Source organism: Olea europaea, chromosome 1, assembly GCF_002742605.1.
Source record: "Olea europaea var. sylvestris chromosome 1, O_europaea_v1, whole genome shotgun sequence".
Classification (NCBI taxonomy): domain Eukaryota; kingdom Viridiplantae; phylum Streptophyta; class Magnoliopsida; order Lamiales; family Oleaceae; genus Olea; species Olea europaea.
The window spans coordinates 34,235,871-34,256,392 of record NC_036237.1 but is presented as its reverse complement, the minus strand read 5'-3'; the positions used below and the strand labels follow the sequence as shown (position 1 = coordinate 34,256,392).

Here is a 20,522-nt window from a genome sequence, read left to right as displayed (position 1 = left end):
TTTTTATTTTCACTAAGGCCTGTTTGATTATACCAAATTTTTCATGAAAAATGGAAAATTAATTCCATTTTCCATCTTTTTGGTTGTTTGCTAGCCTTTTTTTCCAAGGAATTAGTTTTCTTGTTTTTCTCGGCAAGGAGCAATTTTCTATGTTTTCATTGAATTCGAATTCTAGGCATCTGTAGCGATTTTTTATTTTATTTTTTCCTTCTTTGCAATGTAAACAAATTCTACCCCCTAATTGTAACAAAATATTTTCCTTTAATTGACAATTTTCATATAAAATATAGTCAAATGGATATCAAAAGATAGATGATTTTCTTATTTTTTATTTTTTTTACTATGGAGACAAATTATATCTTCAATACCAGTAAATTTTATTCCTTTAATTGATAATTTCATGTAAAACAAAACAAAACAAACATAAAAAAAATACTTTTATTTGAATAATTTTCACGTGAAAAATTATACCAATCAAATACAATAAATTAACAGTTCCCAGGAAAATAATTTATAGACAATTCAATTTCCTGGAATTCATTTTCTTTCCACTCAAATTTTATTTTTGCAATCAAACGGACCCTAATGGTTACACAACTTTATACTTCGTGTCCGATTGATTGCAATGATGAAATTTGGGTGGAAAGAAAACAAATTCCAAGAAATTGAATTGTCTAAAACTTGTTTTACTGTGAATTATAAATTAAATATGTTTGATTGGTATAATTTTTTACCTGAAAAATGTTAAAATTTTGTATATTTTAGTGTTCGTTTGGCTTTTTTTAAGAAACTTGTTAATTAAAGGGGTATAATTTGTTATAATTATGAATAGAATTTGTTTTCATTGCACACAAAAAAAAAAATTGAAAATTGATTTCTCCACAAATTCATGGAAAAATGGGTCACGTGGGCGGGAGGAGGGAATTCATTTTCCAGGTAAAATTTTGCTATCAAACAACACAAAATGGGTGGAATGGAAAATGGACCTATCAAATAGGCCCTTAGTATCGTATTGACCATTCAATTTAATTTTGTTTTGTGATGGCCATCAAATTTCATATTTAGTGTCACATTGACCATTCAATTTTATTATATTAAATCCTTTTTTGTTTCTCATTATTTATCCATTAAAATAAAAAATATAATCGTTATCCATCACATGAAGTGAGTATATTTGACTTTTTATCTCTTGAATAGCCCGTAATGATTATATTTTTTATTCTCATTTTTACATTAATGTGGCTCAAACGAGGCCTAAATAAAGTTATTGGGTGGCTTGACTAAAATTATATACGAAGTTGGATGGTCATGATAAAAGAAAATCAAATTGGGTGGCCATTATGATACTAAGAATGAAGTTTAGTGGGCATTGGTAAATTTAACCCTTTCTTTTTGCATCAATTATTTTCAAATCGAGAATTTCCTACAAATATAATACATATACACTAATATGAGTAAAAATTTGTCAAAATAATTATATATTAAGCCTTTATTTGAACCCCATTATTTTGGAATAATGATTTTTTCAATAAATATTATTGAAAAGTAGGAAAAAGATTTTGGTTCACGCGTAAAATTACTTTATTAAGAGAATATATGGTTAAAAATGAATTTTAGACCAAATACATTTTTGAAAATGGGACTCAAACAAGGGCTAAATAAATTTAAAAAGAGAAAAATTCATGTTTAAGGTAGTTATAGCACACAATTTCAAAATTAAGAAAATTATTTTAAAGTTTCAAATATCAGGTTTTAATTAAGATTTATTAATTAAGTAATATATTAAAAACATTTATTAATTATCACAATATTATTTAATTTATGATCACAATTACAAATTTTATAAGTCACAATTATCAAATTAATTGATCACGAATTATTTCTCGATCATAAATTACAAATTTTATGGGTCACAATTTATTTTATCGGTCACGTATTATTTCTCGATTACAATTCACAAATTCTATAAGTCACAACTTATCGTACAATCACAAATTATTAAATTAATTTGTTACAACTTAACAATTTTATTGATTATTATCACCCAAATAATTAGTCACAAATATTTTTTTTTAATCTCAACTCATTCCAACCGAACTCCATGCCATGCCACCACCACGTGCACCTCAATCATTTGTGACCACCATTTTATCGTCAACACCACCACCAACACCACGTATTATTTCTCGATTACAATTCACAAATTCTATAAGTCACAACTTATCTTATAATCACAAATTATCAAATTAATTTGTCACAACTTAACAATTTTATTAATTACAATCACCCAAATAATTGATCACAAACCATTTTTTTTTTTTTTAATCTCATCTCATTTCAACCGAACCCCATGCCATGCCACCACCACCTGCACCTCAATCGTTTGTGACCACCATTTTATCGACAACACCACCACCAACACCATCAGATCCATCGTCACACTAGAAACCACACCACCAACACCAAAATGTGGAAACTACCACCTTCATTGCCAAATCTATTATCATTGCCACAAACCACCCTAAACCCAACACCACCAAAACATAAAAAAAAATAGAATAAAATAAAAATAATAAAATCACCACCACTCCAGCAACTAAAAGAATCCAACAGAAAAAACCAACCCAACCATTGTTGATCGCCACTGCAGTCGAGATTTGAACACCGCTGCAGCGGCGTTGTGCAGAGCCACACTCAGCTTGCGGCTTCTCTACGCATCGTTGCTGTGTAGCGACGCTTAGAGGCTGTCTTTGGTGGCGGGCGATCTCCGACGATGATGACAACGACAACAGTCAAGGGGAGAGGGTAGAGAGAGATGGGAGAGGAAGAGAGGAGAATAGAGAATGGAGAGGAAAAAGAAAGACAATAATTTAGGTTTGAATGGAGTACATAAATTAATTTATAATACGATTATTAATATTAAAATATTAAATAATTACCTGATTTTAATAAAGGTTAGTGAATTTTGTAGTTGAAAAATTGTATATCCATGTAATGTATGAATGAAAATAAATTTTGAAATAAATAAATAAATATGAGGATCAAACAATGGCTTAGTATAATCCTCTTCTTTTTTATTGATAGCAGAAGCATATATAACCTTTGTAACTCCTTTTGCGCTGACAATCAATGGGAAGAAAATAAGTTTTGTAATAATGATTTTTTGGAAAATGTATAGTCAAAATATAAAAAAAATATTAAATTCAAATGTATAATATTTTATTATTAAAATATGGGATTAAATTTAACTTTGAGAAAATAAAATTTTATTTTTAATGATCATCAAACATGAACTTACAAAATTAAAATATTTATGACACACTCTTGAGTTTTGAATATGTTATTTGTACATAATGCAATAGTATAACGGTGTCCATCCTCCTCACATGGAAGGAGATGCACTTCTGATAAATTATATTTTATTTGAAGTTGATCTCTTTGCATAAGAAATGATTATTATTATAAACACTCTGATATACGTGTAGCATAATTCTTTAAGTTTTGACAATGGGACAAGGCCCAATTGTAGCTCGACGGGCCACAACGGCTCTATCTCGCTCCAAAAGTTAACCATTATGTTCAATAAATTAATATAGTGAAAGAAAAATGATATGAGCATAATTTTATTTTATTTTCCAGTTAAGATTTAAAATTATAAATCGTTACTGACCCCATAAAATGCCCACACCTTCATCTTCACACTTCATTTATCTATCTATCCGTCTTTCTTCTCGTCTCTCTCCACTCTGTCTCTAGTTGAGCCATGGCTTCCTCCTCAATAACCCTCTCCCAAGCCATCCTCTCCAGCTCCTCCATCGCCCGCCATGGCTCTTCCCAATCAACAACTACCACTTCCCTTTCCCTTCCCACCTTTTCCGGCCTCAAATCCACCGCCGCCACTTCCCGCCGCCGTATTGCCACTGTCCCAACCACCACCACTCGCCACTCTGTCCCACGTGCATCTGTCACTGTAGAGACACTAGAGAAAACTACAGATACGGCCCTTGTTGAAAAATCAATCAATACTATCCGGTTCTTGGCCATCGATGCCGTTGAGAAGGCCAACTCGGGTCACCCAGGTCTTCCCATGGGTTGCGCTCCAATGGGTCACATATTGTACGATGAGATCATGAGGTATAATCCCAAGAACCCCTCGTGGTTCAATCGTGACCGCTTTGTGCTCTCCGCTGGCCACGGATGCATGCTTCAGTACGCTCTTCTACACCTTGCAGGATATGACTCCGTTCAGGTCAAGCCCTTTTTTCTTCTTTTTTTTTTCTATTCCACTCATTCTTTAGTTAGCGTTCACTGTTCAGTACATAGGCATACAAGTAATAAACAGACTTAAATGTGTCCGTGTATTAAATTTGTATATAGATCTAAGTGGAAATTGTTATAGTTTATGGGTTTCTTCTTTATAACTGAATTTGATTTTCTGGATCTGGATTATTGGGATTTTCTTCTTCTTTTTTCCCCTTTTATGGGATAAGTAAACTTATTTGGGTTCTAGAGCTATCGGGATTTTATTTTTTTTTACTGTTGGTTCAGTGTGTTCCTTTGTTATTTATTGCTTATGTTATGTGGGTGTTGTATTTCAAATATCTTGCCCTGAATTTTTATGTTGTAATTAATAGTCTTTTTCGCTGTGCAGGTGGTGCAAGTTTCACTTGTTAAATTGTGCATTGTGTTGTTGTTCATTTATTTTAGTAGTGGTGACAATTTCCTTTTCTTCCGATCTGAATTTTTAATGGGAGATTTTCCTGTTGTTTTAGCCGAAAACTTATTAATATAAAATACACAGGAAGAGGATTTGAAGGGTTTCCGTCAATGGGGAAGCAAAACACCTGGTCATCCCGAGAACTTTGAGACACTTGGTGTTGAAGTCACCACTGGTTGGTATTTAATCCTGAAAGTTGCTTCCATTTGCTTGCATGTTTTTAATCCAGAGATCTGGAGCTGATTGTAATTTTCATTTGCTCAAATGAAGGTCCACTTGGTCAGGGTGTTTGCAATGCTGTTGGTTTGGCCCTTGTAGAGAAGCACTTGGCTGCTCGATACAACAAGCCAGATAGCAAAGTTGTTGATCACTACACGTAAGAAATTTCGGGAATTTCTTTTTATTATTTTTACTAGGTCATGGATTAAGTAAATGGTATCCCGTGTTTTGTCTTGTTAGACTAATTGCATTGGCTCTTCCACAGTTATTGTATCCTTGGTGATGGATGCCAAATGGAGGGCATTTCAAATGAGGCTTGTTCCCTTGCTGGGCACTGGGGACTTGGAAAGTTGATTGCTTTCTATGATGACAACCATATTTCTATTGATGGTGACACGGAAATTGCTTTCACCGAGAGTGTTGACACCCGTTTTGAGGCTCTTGGTTGGCATGTAATCTGGGTGAAGAATGGAAACACTGGTTACGATGAAATTCGTGCTGCCATCAAGGAAGCAAAGGCTGTAACAGACAAGCCCACTTTGATTAAGGTCAGCTATTGCATCCGTATTGAAGGGTGATCAGAAGCATCATCTTGAATAATTAATGTATAATTATTGAAACGTGAAGAATAATCATTTACTACTGTTTAGTACGTAGGTATAGCTATTTTCCTCTTAATATGCCTTGTTACTTCTATTAACATTTTTCTTCCCTATAGGTGACTACAACCATTGGTTATGGTTCTCCCAACAAGGCTAACTCATACAGTGTACATGGAAGTGCACTCGGTGCCAAAGAAGTTGATGCCACCAGGAAGAACCTTGGATGGCCTTATGAGCCCTTCCACGTGCCCGAGGATGTAAAGAAGTAAGAATAGAGTCGTGCTTTCTCGAATCAATGTCATGCCTTTTTCGTTTGTTAATGCATAGTCATTTGGATACAATTTTTTGCAGGCATTGGAGCCACCATATCCCTGAAGGTGCTGCCCTTGAAGCTGAATGGAATGCCAAGTTTGCTGAATACGAGAAGAAGTATCCGGAGGAAGCAGCAGAATTGAAGTCTATAGTTACTGGTGAACTACCTTCTGGTTGGGAGAAAGCTCTTCCAGTGAGTAGTTCATTGGCACTTTTGTTATTCTTTATCTTGTCTTTTGAGCCTTTTTTTGTGAAATGTTTGAAGTTAGGGACATGCTTGATAATATGAAGAATCAACGAGTACAGAATGTGCAAATTCTTACTCTTTTACTCTGCTATTTCTCCTGACAACGGGAAAATGTTCCTCTCTAGTCAAATAAATTCATAGTTTTTCATTTGCTAATATATGTTTCTGTCAAGACTTATTGACTTTTAAACTTTTCTTCAGACGTACACTCCCGAGAGCCCAGCTGATGCCACCAGGAATCTGTCTCAACAAAACCTCAATGCTCTTGCTAAGGTTCTCCCTGGTCTACTTGGTGGCAGTGCTGATCTTGCCTCGTCTAACATGACCCTTCTAAAAATGTTTGGTGATTTCCAAAAGAACACGCCTGAAGAGCGCAATGTGAGGTTTGGTGTACGTGAACACAGTATGGGAGCCATCTGTAATGGAATCGCTCTTCACAGCCCTGGCTTGATTCCTTACTGTGCAACTTTCTTTGTGTTCACTGACTACATGAGAGCAGCCATAAGGATTTCTGCCTTGAGTGAAGCCGGAGTTATCTATGTTATGACCCATGACTCGATTGGTCTTGGTGAAGATGGACCAACTCATCAGCCTATTGAGCATTTAGCAAGTTTCCGAGCTATGCCCAACATTTTGATGCTCCGTCCAGCAGACGGAAATGAGACAGCCGGTGCATACAAGGTGGCTGTTCTCAACAGGAAGAGACCATCTATCCTTGCCCTCTCTCGGCAAAAGCTGCCCCAACTTCCTGGAACCTCCATCGAAGGAGTACAAAAGGGAGGTTACATTATATCAGATAATTCAACTGGTAACAAGCCTGATGTGATTTTGATGGGAACAGGTTCCGAATTGGAAATTGCAGCAAAGGCTGCTAATGAACTCAGAAAGGAAGGGAAGACAGTTAGAGTCGTCTCTTTCGTATCTTGGGAGCTTTTTGACGAGCAATCAGACGAGTACAAGGAAAGTGTTTTGCCTGCGTCTGTAACGGCTAGGGTTAGCATTGAAGCTGGATCAACATTTGGATGGCATAAGATTGTTGGACAGAAAGGGAAGGCCATTGGAATTGACCGATTTGGGGCTAGTGCACCTGCAGGTATAATATACAAGGAATTTGGCATAACAGCAGAAGCCGTTATAGCAGCAGCTAAAGAAGTCTCCTAGGTTTTCTGGGCTTGTTTCTTGTTTGCAGGTGACCTCCCAGAGTATTTATGGATTCTGGGGGTTGTAAAATTATAAGGAACCCATGCACAAGGTACTCAGATCAGGGTACTATCATTTGAGAGCTCATAATAAAAGATAAAATTTTCTTTCTTAGTCTTTTCTTCAACTGGCAGCAGGGATTGCAAACTAAAGTAAGATCAGGAGAGGAATTAGGGTTTACAAATGCTTCTGCATTTGGACACATACTTTGAACATTGTCTTCAGTTTTTGAACTCTGTATTTTGATTGATGATGTCTCATTTTCCCTGTAATTTATGTGGTTGATTGATAATGAAAACTCTATTTTCTCCTATCACAGCCAACGCTTGCTAGTTTTTGAGATCATAAGCAAATTTCATTAAAGCTAATTTTTCATTACTAGAAGTTCTCCTGATTCGAAAAATTAGTATGGATGGACAAGGATTGGTACTCTTGAAATAAATACCTTGGAACAGAATGACATGTAAATGGATTTCAATGATCTCGATATATGTCCTTTTCTCAGGTTAAAAGATTTATTAGCGTTCGAACTTATAGTGCTGTTTCACTGACTAGCGGAGTTCTTAACCCGAGAAAAGGAAATGTTCTCTCGGACTCCATACTTGCTATCTCGTTCGTTTGGAAGTATCCATTTTTTCGAGGTCAGTGTCAAAATGGATGGGATTGGATTGTGAATTGAAGCCATTCAAGAAAAGGTAAGGGCAATCTAATACTTTGAAGCTTCTCCAAGCAAAATAAGATGGTGGGGTCAGTTGCAAGGATGATCCATTATTATGTGGTTGTTGAAGGGGTAGTTTGTATGTGGTTGTTGAGAGTTTTGGGTCCTATCCACATTGTCTCCTATTCGCATTCTATTCAACTCAAAATCTTGAATATTTGTTTTGTTTTTTTTTTTTTTTCCTTTTTTGACGGTGAAAGGTGTAATTTTTTTAGATGAATTCATAGAATTAGCGTATAACCTTAGCATATTCTCTCTCTCTCTCTCTCACACACACACACAAAAGGTTTAGTAATTTATGTATGTTTCAACCATCTACAGAATCCCACCTAACAAAAGCATCTTTTAATTTGCCATTGATCAACATGGATCAAATATATAGTTAGTTAAGATTAATAATAGGAAAGAAAGGGAGAAGAAACAAAAGAAGAAACCATGAGTAGTTCGTGTGATATTTAGTCATCGTCAAATTTTTTAATGAATTAAAATGCACCCCAAATTTATTTTTTTAAAAAGTGGTAATTATCTTACTCTCACATAAACGATTGATGTGTGAGCATGACTTATAAATAATGTTACTCATATAAAAAGCTTCCTTTATAAAAAAGTATATATTGTTCTCTTAGTTATTACACTCGACAGCTCGATCAATATGTTTAATTGCCGATTTAAATATTGAGTAATTACTTAAACTTCAAATATAAATACTTTTTGGTAAAATACAAAATATGCAAAGAAAAGTGACATCCTTGTAGTAACAAGGAATACATTATTTTATATATTGTAGAATCTAAAAGTTTGTACATACATAAAGAACAATATGAAGCTGTGTTAGGTTAATAAGACTAACAAAGTTTGGATAGTTATAAAGATTTTTCTTATACTTCGAAACATGTATATGTTTTCATTCACAAGATGGACAAACTATTTATAGATAGTAAGTGTTGGTTACAATAGTTATTTAATTTTTCTTTCAATAATCATATGAAATATATATTTTTCAATATTTATTATTTGATTTTTAAGGATAATGATGTATATTTCTTAAGAAGGACCCGATTTGTGAAATTTAATATTGCTCCATTTTCAACTATCGGTCTTTTTCCTTTAAATTAATTTTTTCATACTTGTAAATCATCCGTCTTTCATAGTTTACAAAAAAAACATATATGGAAAATGCTGAACCCGAATCCCGAGTTCTGTTCTGCCACCTTGGGCCCCTATTTTGATGGTGGGCCCCCAAGTGCAGAAGATCAACGGCCGAGGTGTTTCCACCTTGGCCTTGGATTGGAGCCCGGGATTAAATCCCAGGCTCTATAGCACGATTCAACATATATTCATGTGCAATTTGAGACTACTTGATGCATTAAGTTTCAAAAAGCAACGAGTAGTGTATTTGATCAAGGGTTGACTTAACGAGTAATTAATTGGTCAATAGAGTTAAGAGCCCACGGTAGCTGATTAAATTGTTTTTATTAATGTAAAGTAAACAATAAGTGTTTTTTTATTTTTTTAATAGAACTCAGAATACCAATTTTCATCTTGAGTCTCATTATTCATTAAAAAATGCCTTTCCAAAACATTTCCTAAAGACAAAATGTCATTTTGGCAAAACTGGGGTTTCAGACCTCCTTTTCTTCTTGGACTTCTTAAGGTTTATATTTTGGTGGAAATAGAAGACATAAATAGGCCCATCTCAAGAAAAATGCTCAATAGAGGAAAATTGATTTTTGTTTTTTCATTTTAAAATCATCGTCATAGCATGCAAGACATTTTATTGACTTCTTAGTATCATATAACTTAAAAAAAAAAAAAAATAGAGCTTAAACAAAATGTAGCTTCAAGTGTTATTTAAAGAAAGAATTAGATATGACTATAAATATAAGAGATTTATAAAATATTTTGTTGTTATTTCAATAAGGATGAGAAAAAATAAATTAAGTGTTTGTTTGGTAGGAATTTTAAAAATTGATTTTTTGACCGTTAGAGATAAAGTGGATCCTACCTGTAAGAGAAAAAATTAAAAATAATGACTGTAATAATGAAATAACAGTCAAAAAATTGATTTTAATTAACTTTTTAGCTATACCAAACAAGCTTTAAATCTATGAAAAATATACTATCACCATTCTTTCATTTATTGGCGATCAAGGACAGTCGGTTTAAAAAAATCCGTTAAAGTGATATAAAATGTCAATTTTACCCTCAATTTTAAATAAAAGCACATTGAACCTCAACAACTCCATAGAATCATTTAACCAATTGACGTCTTGAGTTAGTTCAAATGCATCTTCAATAATTTAGACTTTTAATGAGTCGAACTTTTAGATCTAACAATAAATTGAAAAGTATTTCAATTTGGCCGAAATCACATTCAATCCTGCTACCTTGCAAAGTAGGGATTGGCATCCTTCTTGACGGGCACTCACAAATAGGGTGTGGGAGCACTTTTTTGAGTATTTTTTATTCAAGTGAATCCTACACAAAGTCTACACGAATATGAGCGTATGTCAATCGATATGTCAAAAACATTCTGGCAAAGGAACTTTATTCAGTCACATTTAGGCAGCCCAAAAACAGTGGTAGTGGTTGGTGGCACACGGTGGTAGTTGAGATTTGAATAAACAACTACACTTACCAACTCTATGGGGGTCCTACGAGTTTTACTATAGTAACATCCAGAGTGAGCAAAACTGCCTAAATAATTCGAACCAATAATTAATATTTTTTAATTTTGGAATTTAGGAGAAATTCTAAATAGATATATAAAAAAAAATGGCAGTACAAGGAGTTGAAAATAGGATTATATAAATGTGATTGCATAAGAAAAGTTACATTCGCTAAAAATTTAAAAAATATTTAAATGAGACTTTTTCTAAACTAATTATCTAACGATAACATCGCCTGAAAAAAATGTAATACTATTACTTTCCCATTGACATGATATTCAATATGCATGATTCACACAACGATTTTCAAACATATACTTCAGTCCTGGAGACGTTTCAAAGTGAACTTTTAAACATGATAAAAAATAATTGAATAAAGTTACATTCGCTAAAAATTTAAAAAATATTTAAATGAGACTTTTTCTAAACTAATTATCTAACGATAACATCGCCTGAAAAAAAATGTAATACTATTACTTTCCCATTGACATGATATTCAATATGCATGATTCACACAACGATTTTCAAACATATACTTCAGTCCTGGAGACGTTTCAAAGTGAACTTTTAAACATGATAAAAAATAATTGAATAAGTATCTCGTCACACTGAATGAATACAATAGCGAATAAGCTCATAAAATCAATACAAACACCATGTGATTTTTCCAATTCGATGCGAATGTAACTATTGCAAATTAAGATCCGGAAAGTGATAAATCCAAGTTTTACTAGCAAAATGATCTGAATTCGAACCCTTTTTGATGGAGAAGGATCAACCTCTTTGATCCTTAAAGAAAAAGAAAACTATTACAAATTACAAAGCAATAAATATTGACAGACAAAAGGGGTTGGTGAGGATGGAAAAACAAGTCAATGACAACAAGTCACACTCACTGGGACTATACATTTAGCCAACAATTGACTAACGTGCGCCCTCCCCTCCTGCCAACCCCAACGCCCTCTCACCTAACCCACCAAGAAAATTTGCAAATTGAAAACCAGAGATCCCAATCCCAAGAGCCACCATTTTTTTCCCCTTAACAAAACCACTCAAAAATTCTTCATTTCCTCAAGAAATGGCGCAGGTTAGCAACTTGGCGCATAAACTCCAGATACCGAACTTCCCCAGCCCTACTGGTCTAAATTCTAAATCTTCTGCTTTGCCGGCATATTCTGTGTTTTTTGCCTCAAAAGATGTTAAAAGTTCATCAAATTGTTTGAGGGTTTCGAGTAAAGATTCAAGTTTTGCAGCGAAAAATAGGTCAGTAAAGGTTATGGCTTCAGTGGCCACCGCCGAGAAGCCATCTACGGCCCCGGAGATAGTGCTGCAGCCCATAAAAGACATTTCTGGTATCGTCAAGTTGCCGGGATCAAAATCTCTCTCTAACCGCATTCTCCTTCTCGCTGCCCTTTCTGAGGTAATATTATATGTATATGTGAATATGTGATCTTTAGATTTGAGTGTTAAGTATGAGGCTATATGGTGATTATTAAAGCTGGTTTTACCTGTAACTTTTTATTACATTAGAGGGATATGTGATTGAGCATTAAGTGTGCAAAATATAGTAGCGTGTGAATTTGTAGTCTAAGACTGCAATTACTGTAGGAAAAAGATGATAATTAATAAAATGTTGGATAATCAAAGAATGATCTTTTGTAATGTCAAGTGAATGCGTGAAAAGTTAGAATTTATGTAATCTTTGTCATTTACTAGACACTACTAGGAAACTATTGGATTTTTGGTTATTAACACAATTAGATTGACAGGCAAGAGTAGTTAATGAAATTATATTCCTTAATGTCCTGTAAGAAATTTTGTAATTTGGTAGGAATGATGCACTAGATCCCTTACAGAAATAATTCATGGTTTAAGGAATAACGGTGGGAGTGTTTTGCAGTTATAACCTAAAATTTTTCTTTCGAGTTTATATAGATTTGTCGAAGTTATGTTTATGCTCAAAGGTTGACATCTTTCTTCATTCACTTAGAATTTAATCTTTTTATTTTTTTAGATTTTGTGGTTCAGGACTACAACTAAAAAGCATTTTCTATTTTGTGCTAGAAGGATAAAATCTCAAAAGTTTGGAAAGTGGGTATAAGTTTGTATGTTCTTATGTGATTGTCATAATCTTCTTCTCGTTTGTCTTTCAGACAGATTTTAGGCTTTTCCAATGTGCTCTTTTTAAGCTGCATCCGCTTTGTGTCTACTTTTTGCATGTTGTAATTTGAGTATATCTTCGTTTTTGGATATTACGAATGTAACTGGGAGGCTTGAACCTTTACATTTCCGTTCGGAAAGTTTCTTGACTTCTCATCACATGCCGTCCACTTGTTTTTCAGGGAACAACTGTTGTTGACAACTTGTTGAACAGTGAAGATATTCATTACATGCTCGAAGCCTTGAAAACACTTGGGCTAAATGTGGAAGTAGACAAAACAATCCAGCGAGCAATTGTGGAAGGTTGTGGTGGTATATTTCCAGTTGGTAAAGTACCTAGTGATGAAGTTCAACTTTTCCTGGGAAATGCAGGAACAGCAATGCGCCCATTGACTGCTGCAGTTACTGCTGCTGGTGGAAATACGAAGTTTGTCTATATAGCATTGCACTTTTTGATTAGTAGTGTTCTTTTCAACTCAGATCTTGATCCTTGTGATGTGAATTTAAGATAGTTCAATGACGTTTATATGATTATATCTGGCCCGGTTAACATTTGCGAGTTAAATATTTGTCAATTTAGGACATGGTGAAGGCAATAAGTTAGTAAATAAATGTGCCCCCTCTCTAACAACTTCACCTTCTAGACAAGGTGGTTAAACATTATGTTAGACAGGTCAAAATCTTGAGCTCAAGTGTCATTTTCACCCAATTATGAAAAAGTCCATTTGTCAGCCATGATAAGACAAATAAATCCCTCCTGCACGCCCCCTGAAGATAAAACTTAAGCCCTTGTTTGATCCTCATTATTCCCAAAACACATTTTCTCTCTCTTCCTTTCAAACACATATTCTTCAATAAAATATTTTACTCTCAAACCCAAAACTTTTCCTTATTTTTTAACCACACATTTTCCACCGGTCTACCATTTCAAAATGCATTCTCAAAAGAAAATGAGGTTCAAACAAGCTCTAAATATAAATGTGTCACCCCTCTAATGGTTTAAGCTTTTGGATGAGGTGCTTAAATGAGGTCTGGTTCAATCGACAAAACTGATGGATTTATGATGTATTTAAATTCCTAATTTGGATTGTCGTTAACATCCCACGTAATGTTGAGCAAGTGTCCATCTATTTATCCAAGGTCTTTGAGGACATTCTGTTGATGAACATCTTACTTTCAGCTATGTACTTGATGGGGTTCCGCGCATGAGAGAGCGACCAATTGGTGATTTGGTCACTGGTCTTAAGCAGCTAGGAGCAGAGGTTGATTGTTTTCTGGGAACAAATTGCCCCCCAGTTCGTGTAGTTGGAAAGGGTGGCCTTCCTGGAGGAAAGGTGTGTCTTCCATTCATTTAAATCTATATATATTTGCTACATGCAAAAGGCAAAGCAATGATGGTTAAACTTGTGAGACTTGTGGACCATAACACTATCATATTCGCAAAATAGGTCCAAATCAAGACCTTACTACTAGTATTACTAGTTCAAGGCTTGCTTCACCTAAAATTATTGTTTGTGTTCAATTTGAATAAGGATGACTTAGGTGGTTGTAACATATCTTGTATGGACCCAAAAAGGCTTTTATTCATAAAAGTAATGCAATCTTAGAAGAACATGTTAGAAAATGGAGATTGGCCAAGGCTAGCATGACATGTAATGGTTGCTAAAGATCTAGTTGCTTTTGAACCTCCTGTTGGTGTAGCAATGAGTAGAATGAAGTGGTGAAATGCTAGCTTTGGCTAATCTCCAACTGACTTCAAATTTAATTGAGAATTCGTTTTAGTTTGTTGTTAGACTTGTCTGGCCATTGTGTCATGTGTGTTGTCCACAATATTTTTGTTGTCTACAATAAGTATCCTCTTCGTCTCTTTTTGGTTTAGTTTTTAAATTAATGCACATGGATAAGTACCTATAGTTCAAGTTTTTAATCTCTATGTTATCCTTATTCATTTTAGTGTGGCCCTGGCTCTGTATTGAGCTTCTGTTTTATGTCTTTCTTCTGGCAGGTGAAGCTCTCTGGATCCATTAGCAGCCAATACCTGACTGCTTTGCTCATAGCAGCTCCCCTTGCTCTAGGAGACGTGGAGATTGAAATCATTGATAAGTTAATTTCTATACCATATGTAGAGATGACTCTTAAGTTGATGGAAAGATTTGGTGTCAGTGAAGAGCATAGTGATAGCTGGGACAGATTCTTGGTAAGAGGAGGTCAAAAGTACAAGTAAGTCCCGCTGCCCTAGGTTTGAAATTATTTTGTAACTTAATTCAATGGGAAGTCTTAAGAATTTTTTTTTTCATTAGGTCTCCTGGAAATGCTTATGTCGAAGGTGATGCGTCAAGTGCTAGTTACTTCTTAGCTGGTGCAGCTGTTACTGGTGGAACCATTACAGTTGAAGGTTGCGGGACAAGCAGCTTACAGGTATTAACTACACCATTTTACTAAATTTTATGCCGTCTGCTCTTATCATGCGATCCAAATGTTCAATGTTCTGGAAGCATTACCACCTGATGAAAATGACCATGTTCATCCCAATATGGAAGGAATTAATTGTGGGGAGGGGGATGTTGCTGTCTTTCTTATTTTATTGCAAAACTGATAGTCTTGCCTACTTTTCCTTTCACTCTCTCGTGAAGGGTGATGTTAAATTTGCTGAGGTTCTTGAAAAGATGGGTGCCAAGGTTACCTGGACAGAGAACAGTGTCACTGTCAAAGGGCCACCTCGTGATTCATCTGGGAGGAATCACTTGCATGCCATTGATATCAACATGAACAAAATGCCAGATGTTGCCATGACTCTTGCTGTAGTTGCACTTTTTGCTGATGGACCCACCGCCATAAGAGATGGTAGGCTCCACTTCTTTGATTTTGATAGGAGTTTGCTGCTCTTTTATTGACCATCATAATCATAATAATAGCTGCCTTAACTTGGGTTTTCCTGGGAACATTATGGGTGTTTCATCATGTTGTCAAGGATATATTTTTCTATTTTCTTACATAAGAAACTCAAATTGCAGGGATATTTCTCTACATAATTGCAAATGAACAAGAGAACCAACTAACTTTATTAAGAACTTCTATAGCTCTCTGTCAATAAACAGATAACATATTAGTTAAGAAGAAATTTTTTGCAGTACTCATTTATTTTTGTCAAGAATGATAAAATTTGAAACAATGATAATTTGCTATGCAACTGGAACATAGTGATTGCACATTGTTTTTAAGAGGAAGCATAGGCAAATCGGTTTAGCTTAAACTTGGAGACTAGAGTAGCTATATACTTTTGGAGACTAATGTATGCTAGAGAGAGAAGAAATGATTGTCGAATGGGTAAAAGGATAAATAGGATGAGACTAGCAGTCTAGCATAGCCAGGGGAAAGTCAAAAAAAGCAATGGTGAATTTATTAATGGCTTATTTGGCACAGTTTTTTTAAATCAATTTTTTCCCAAATCGTTTTCAACCATATATTCTCCAAAAAAATTATTTTTCACTTGAAAAAAATCTGTGCCAGATATACTAACCTGAGTCGGCCCAGTTACCTTTTGTCTGCCTATGCATATTCCGTCTTTTTTTGTCTCAATTTTTTGACAAACATAAAATACCTTGGGTCAGGATTAGTTCGAGTTAGACGTGGAGCAATGCATTTGAGAAAGAGGGATTAAGATGTTCAAGAGTGAAGCAAATACCAGTAGAAAAATAAGCAAATCTAAGGTTAAGAAATACCTAAAAATGAGCGCTTTGCCAGGCTCAATTCTCACAGGGAAGGATGGGACAGTTAGAATTTAATCTAATGAGTAAGAATAAGACAAGCAGGGCGTGTGTCAAATCTATAGATTCGTTACTCACTGCCAAGTTACCTTTACTTTAAGTAGAATAAAGCAAAGTACATAAATTTTGCCCATATGATGGTAAATATACTTTGGCCCATGTGATATTACATATACTTTGCCCATGGATGTGTTTGTACTATTTTTTATGCTTAGATTACAACCACTAAGGAGGTTATATACGATCACTAACTCAAACAGTAAGAGAATTATAAACAAGGGTATATAGTTTGGAGAAGTGTCAATCCGCTAGTCAAAGGACTCTACACTCCAAACACATACAGTATGTTTTACATACCAAAGCATAAAGTAAATAATAGTACAAACAAATCACATGAGCAAAGAAATGTACTTTGCTTTATTTTGCATAAAGTAAGGGTATCTTGGAAAGTGGGTAAGGAATCTGCAGCTTTGAGTTTCTGATCACGTTTAACCTCCTTCGTGGTTATACCTCCTTAGTGGTTATAGTCTGCTACTTTTGACAAGGTTAAAGATGATAGGTTGAACATTAGTATCCTTAATAATTATCTAGCATTGATTTTAGAAGAAGAATCGGGTATCTATTATATTGGCCTCAGTTGGGAAGAACTTAAATGATTTATTTTATAAATAGATAGAAATGAGTAGTGGACAAGTAGATAACATTTGTGGGTCCATTGGAATGTGTGGTTGAATAAGTTTTGACCATTTATAAATGATTTATAAATTTAGCCAAAGGGAAGCTTAATATTATTCGTGAATGCACATCAAATATATCTCACCTAGAATGTTTGTATTCATGTAAACATGATTGTAGAATGCATGCACACAGGTAGGTTAACTAGAATTAGAGGAGTCAAAATGGGCGGATAAGTTCAAACTGGCCAGCCTACTTGCTGAACAAGCCGGACTAAAGGTGGTCAAGGAAGGGCCCGAGCACATAATATATTTACACAAGATCAGACCGCCCAGTAGCCCATCCCTTACCAGGCCAATCTCGAATGCTTGACCAAAATTTTAAAGAATGGGGCAACATGCCAAATTTTGATGAACCTAGGCAACTAAAGGCTGACTTGGAAATCCAGATAGAGAGTGTTTGACTCCTCTAAATAGTATGATCTGACTACAAGTATGAATAGGAGTCTTAGATTTGGAAACTTAAGATAAAAGCGTCTTGTTTTAGTCTCTTAGGTTTCTTCCTCCTGCACACGCCACTGCCTCAGCTCGGCCCTCGTTATATCCTGAATACTAGTTGTAGTGCTAGCTAGCCATCGTGGTTGGACCGCTTAGCTTGAGCCAAGGGGGCCTATACTTGACAAGGGAGACACTGTGCCAGATTCGAGTGTGAAGAAAGAATGATGCAAATTGTGTAAAAAGCAACAATTGAGAAAGAATATAGCGCTTCTGTGAGTAAGAGTCCTGACTTATATGTGAGCTAACTTTGCTGGAGGCTAATGTGAGCTCACAAATAAATCAAGCACTCACATTTACAAGCACACTATAAGAGAACTTCATTATCTTGAACAAAGTGTGTTTCTTTCTCGACATATGCTTGAGGAACAAATTCAAGACTGCTCCTCTATATAGATGTAGGTGCATTCTGTTTAATATGCTACAGAATCCTAGATCTAATACGTTGATTATGTATATATGAATATGTACATTTGATGTTTATTCATGAGTAAATATATTCATACATTTTTCTTCAAGAGTCTAAATGCAGAAAATTATGTTACGATAAGAGTTTTTTTTTTGGGGGGGGGGGGGGGGGGGGGTAGTTCAGAATATCTAGATGGATATGGGGTAAAACGCGGGATGTATAACGAATTAAATCAGAAGTCAAATTGTAGTGATGAACGGTAAATTTTGAATAAAAGAAACACCGAAAATAACTTGGACTAAGGTAATAAAAAAAGATGTCTTAATATGTGGTTTGACTGAATTTTTCAGTATGGAGCTGAACAGAAAAGAGTAATCTGTACGCCCTCCACACAATGTTCTTTCGAGTTTTATGGAGTAGATCTTAAAATGTGTAGCGGACATTATGCTAGTGATTTTGAGTTAAAGATTTTCTGAAAATCAAGTACTATTTGAAGATGCCATGTTATATTAGTTTGGTTTGGCCCTCATTGTTTCAAATTATAATTTTTTCTCCATAAAATAATATTACATGTAAATGGAAAACTTTTCCTTCTTTTTCGACCACACATTCTCCGAAAAAATAATATTCCAAAAATTATAAATTGAAATAATGGGGGTGAGACGGGGGCATTATCAGCACTTGCAAGGTCAAAACTTTGAGAAGCCCAGATAATATTGTACACATTTTCATCCAAGTCGCTGATGCCATTTATTATTCTTTTCCGACCAATTCCTTTTTGCTTCTTACGTTTCTTTTATTTAATTTTCTTTTGACATTAGACTCCTGAACGAAACAAATTGATCTCCTCTCATTTGTTCATAGTGGCTAGCTGGAGGGTCAAAGAAACCGAACGGATGATTGCCATATGCACAGAGCTTAGAAAGGTAAGTTCATTGCTGCATTGTGTACTTTTGTTTACTAAGCCTCGTTGGGTAAAATACACCACGAAGTCACTAAAATTGTAGTGAAGTTTCACGTTAGTCATTGAACTTAATCCGTTCCAAAATGGTCACTAAAGTTTACCATTCATTTCAGTTTGGCCGTTTAGTTAAAATCCTGTTAGTTTTTATTTATTTTATTTTTTAACAGAATGTTCGACATGGAAGACCTTAGGATTCGTGCCACATGTCGGATTGTTGTCTTCCATGTCAGACATTTCATTTAAAAAAACTAATGAATAAATCTCAACGACCAAACTGACATAAAAATCAAATTTAAATGCCTTTGGAACAGATTAATGTTCGGTGAATAATGTGAAACTTTCTCTATGGTAACTAGAAGTGCTTAGTATTATTTATTTCATACAAGTCCTTTGAGATCTTTTGCCATTTGATTGGAAATTTTAGTTGGGAGCGACGGTTGAAGAAGGGCCGGATTACTGTGTAATAACTCCACCAGAGAAACTAAATGTCACAGCAATAGACACGTACGATGATCATAGAATGGCAATGGCCTTTTCTCTCGCTGCTTGTGCAGATGTTCCGGTCACGATTAAAGATCCTGGTTGCACTCGTAAAACCTTCCCGACTTATTTTGAAGTCCTCGAAAAGTTCTCGAAGCATTAACAGTTTTTTGATGTGCCAAATTTTGTCATGTAACAATGTTCAAATATGTGTCAAGATGTTGAACAAAATTTTCTTCTGTATTATTAAAACACTATTTGAAATAAGAATTTCTATTTGCCCCTACCAGTATAGGAATTAAAAGTCTTTGCAAGCATGCAAGGGGGAGATCTTTCTATTTGACCTATCATTGTTCTTTTTTATGGAAAGGTCTATATTATTCTTAATGAAATGATTCTTTCTATATTGCAACATATGTTCTAATCTTTTAATCATTTTATCTTCTATTTGCTCTATTTTGGATATTTGAATATAAAATTATTCTATGATCTAATAAATAGGAATAATCTGTAACATAAATATCATATTTTCTAAGTAAAATACAATATTCTTCAAATGGTAAATTTATACTTTTTAATTGAGTTATAATATTTTTTATTTCTTCTAACATTTTTTCTAATAAATTATCTAATCTTTCAATTGTATATCATGTCATTTATCAAAATAATCATCATGCAATTGTCCCTATGATTCTTTTAAGATCTTAAAAAGATTCATTTTAATTTTAGCAAAAGTTTAATAGTTTTACCTTAGGTTTGATCTAGACTGTATTATTATAATCAAGTGACCTTTGAGCTCTGAATTTGTAAATTGCTTCCTTCAACGGCC

At 34.6% G+C, this 20,522-nt stretch overlaps 2 protein-coding genes across 2 annotated transcripts; both read left to right on the top strand.

Moving 5' to 3' along the window:
- Window positions 1-3,681: 3,681 nt before the first annotated feature.
- Window positions 3,682-7,613, top strand: LOC111402337 (transketolase, chloroplastic). Its single transcript, XM_023030567.1, has 7 exons — window positions 3,682-4,249; window positions 4,802-4,892; window positions 4,988-5,093; window positions 5,202-5,484; window positions 5,655-5,803; window positions 5,890-6,043; window positions 6,299-7,613. Exons 1-7 carry the CDS (start codon window positions 3,764-3,766, stop codon window positions 7,256-7,258), a joined length of 2,229 nt encoding a protein of 742 aa, XP_022886335.1. The 5' UTR covers window positions 3,682-3,763; the 3' UTR covers window positions 7,259-7,613.
- Window positions 7,614-11,612: 3,999 nt separating this feature from the next.
- LOC111402329 (3-phosphoshikimate 1-carboxyvinyltransferase 2) lies at window positions 11,613-20,038 on the top strand. Its single transcript, XM_023030561.1, has 8 exons — window positions 11,613-12,104; window positions 13,027-13,271; window positions 14,025-14,178; window positions 14,850-15,064; window positions 15,145-15,262; window positions 15,478-15,688; window positions 19,114-19,175; window positions 19,638-20,038. Exons 1-8 carry the CDS (start codon window positions 11,763-11,765, stop codon window positions 19,854-19,856), a joined length of 1,566 nt encoding a protein of 521 aa, XP_022886329.1. The 5' UTR covers window positions 11,613-11,762; the 3' UTR covers window positions 19,857-20,038.
- The last annotated feature ends 484 nt before the right edge of the window (window positions 20,039-20,522 follow it).

Bases quoted from the DNA above. Each gene is read 5' to 3' on its own strand.
- LOC111402337 (XM_023030567.1), top strand. From the start codon at position 3,764: ATGGCTTCCTCCTCAATAACCCTCTCCCAAGCCATCCTCTCCAGCTCC. The intron at 4,250-4,801 runs GTCAAGCCCTTT...TAAAATACACAG, and splicing joins CAGGATATGACTCCGTTCAG to GAAGAGGATTTGAAGGGTTT. The intron at 5,804-5,889 runs GTAAGAATAGAG...AATTTTTTGCAG, and splicing joins GTGCCCGAGGATGTAAAGAA to GCATTGGAGCCACCATATCC.
- LOC111402329 (XM_023030561.1), top strand. From the start codon at position 11,763: ATGGCGCAGGTTAGCAACTTGGCGCATAAACTCCAGATACCGAACTTC. The intron at 12,105-13,026 runs GTAATATTATAT...CTTGTTTTTCAG, and splicing joins TTCTCGCTGCCCTTTCTGAG to GGAACAACTGTTGTTGACAA. The intron at 15,263-15,477 runs GTATTAACTACA...TCTCTCGTGAAG, and splicing joins GCGGGACAAGCAGCTTACAG to GGTGATGTTAAATTTGCTGA.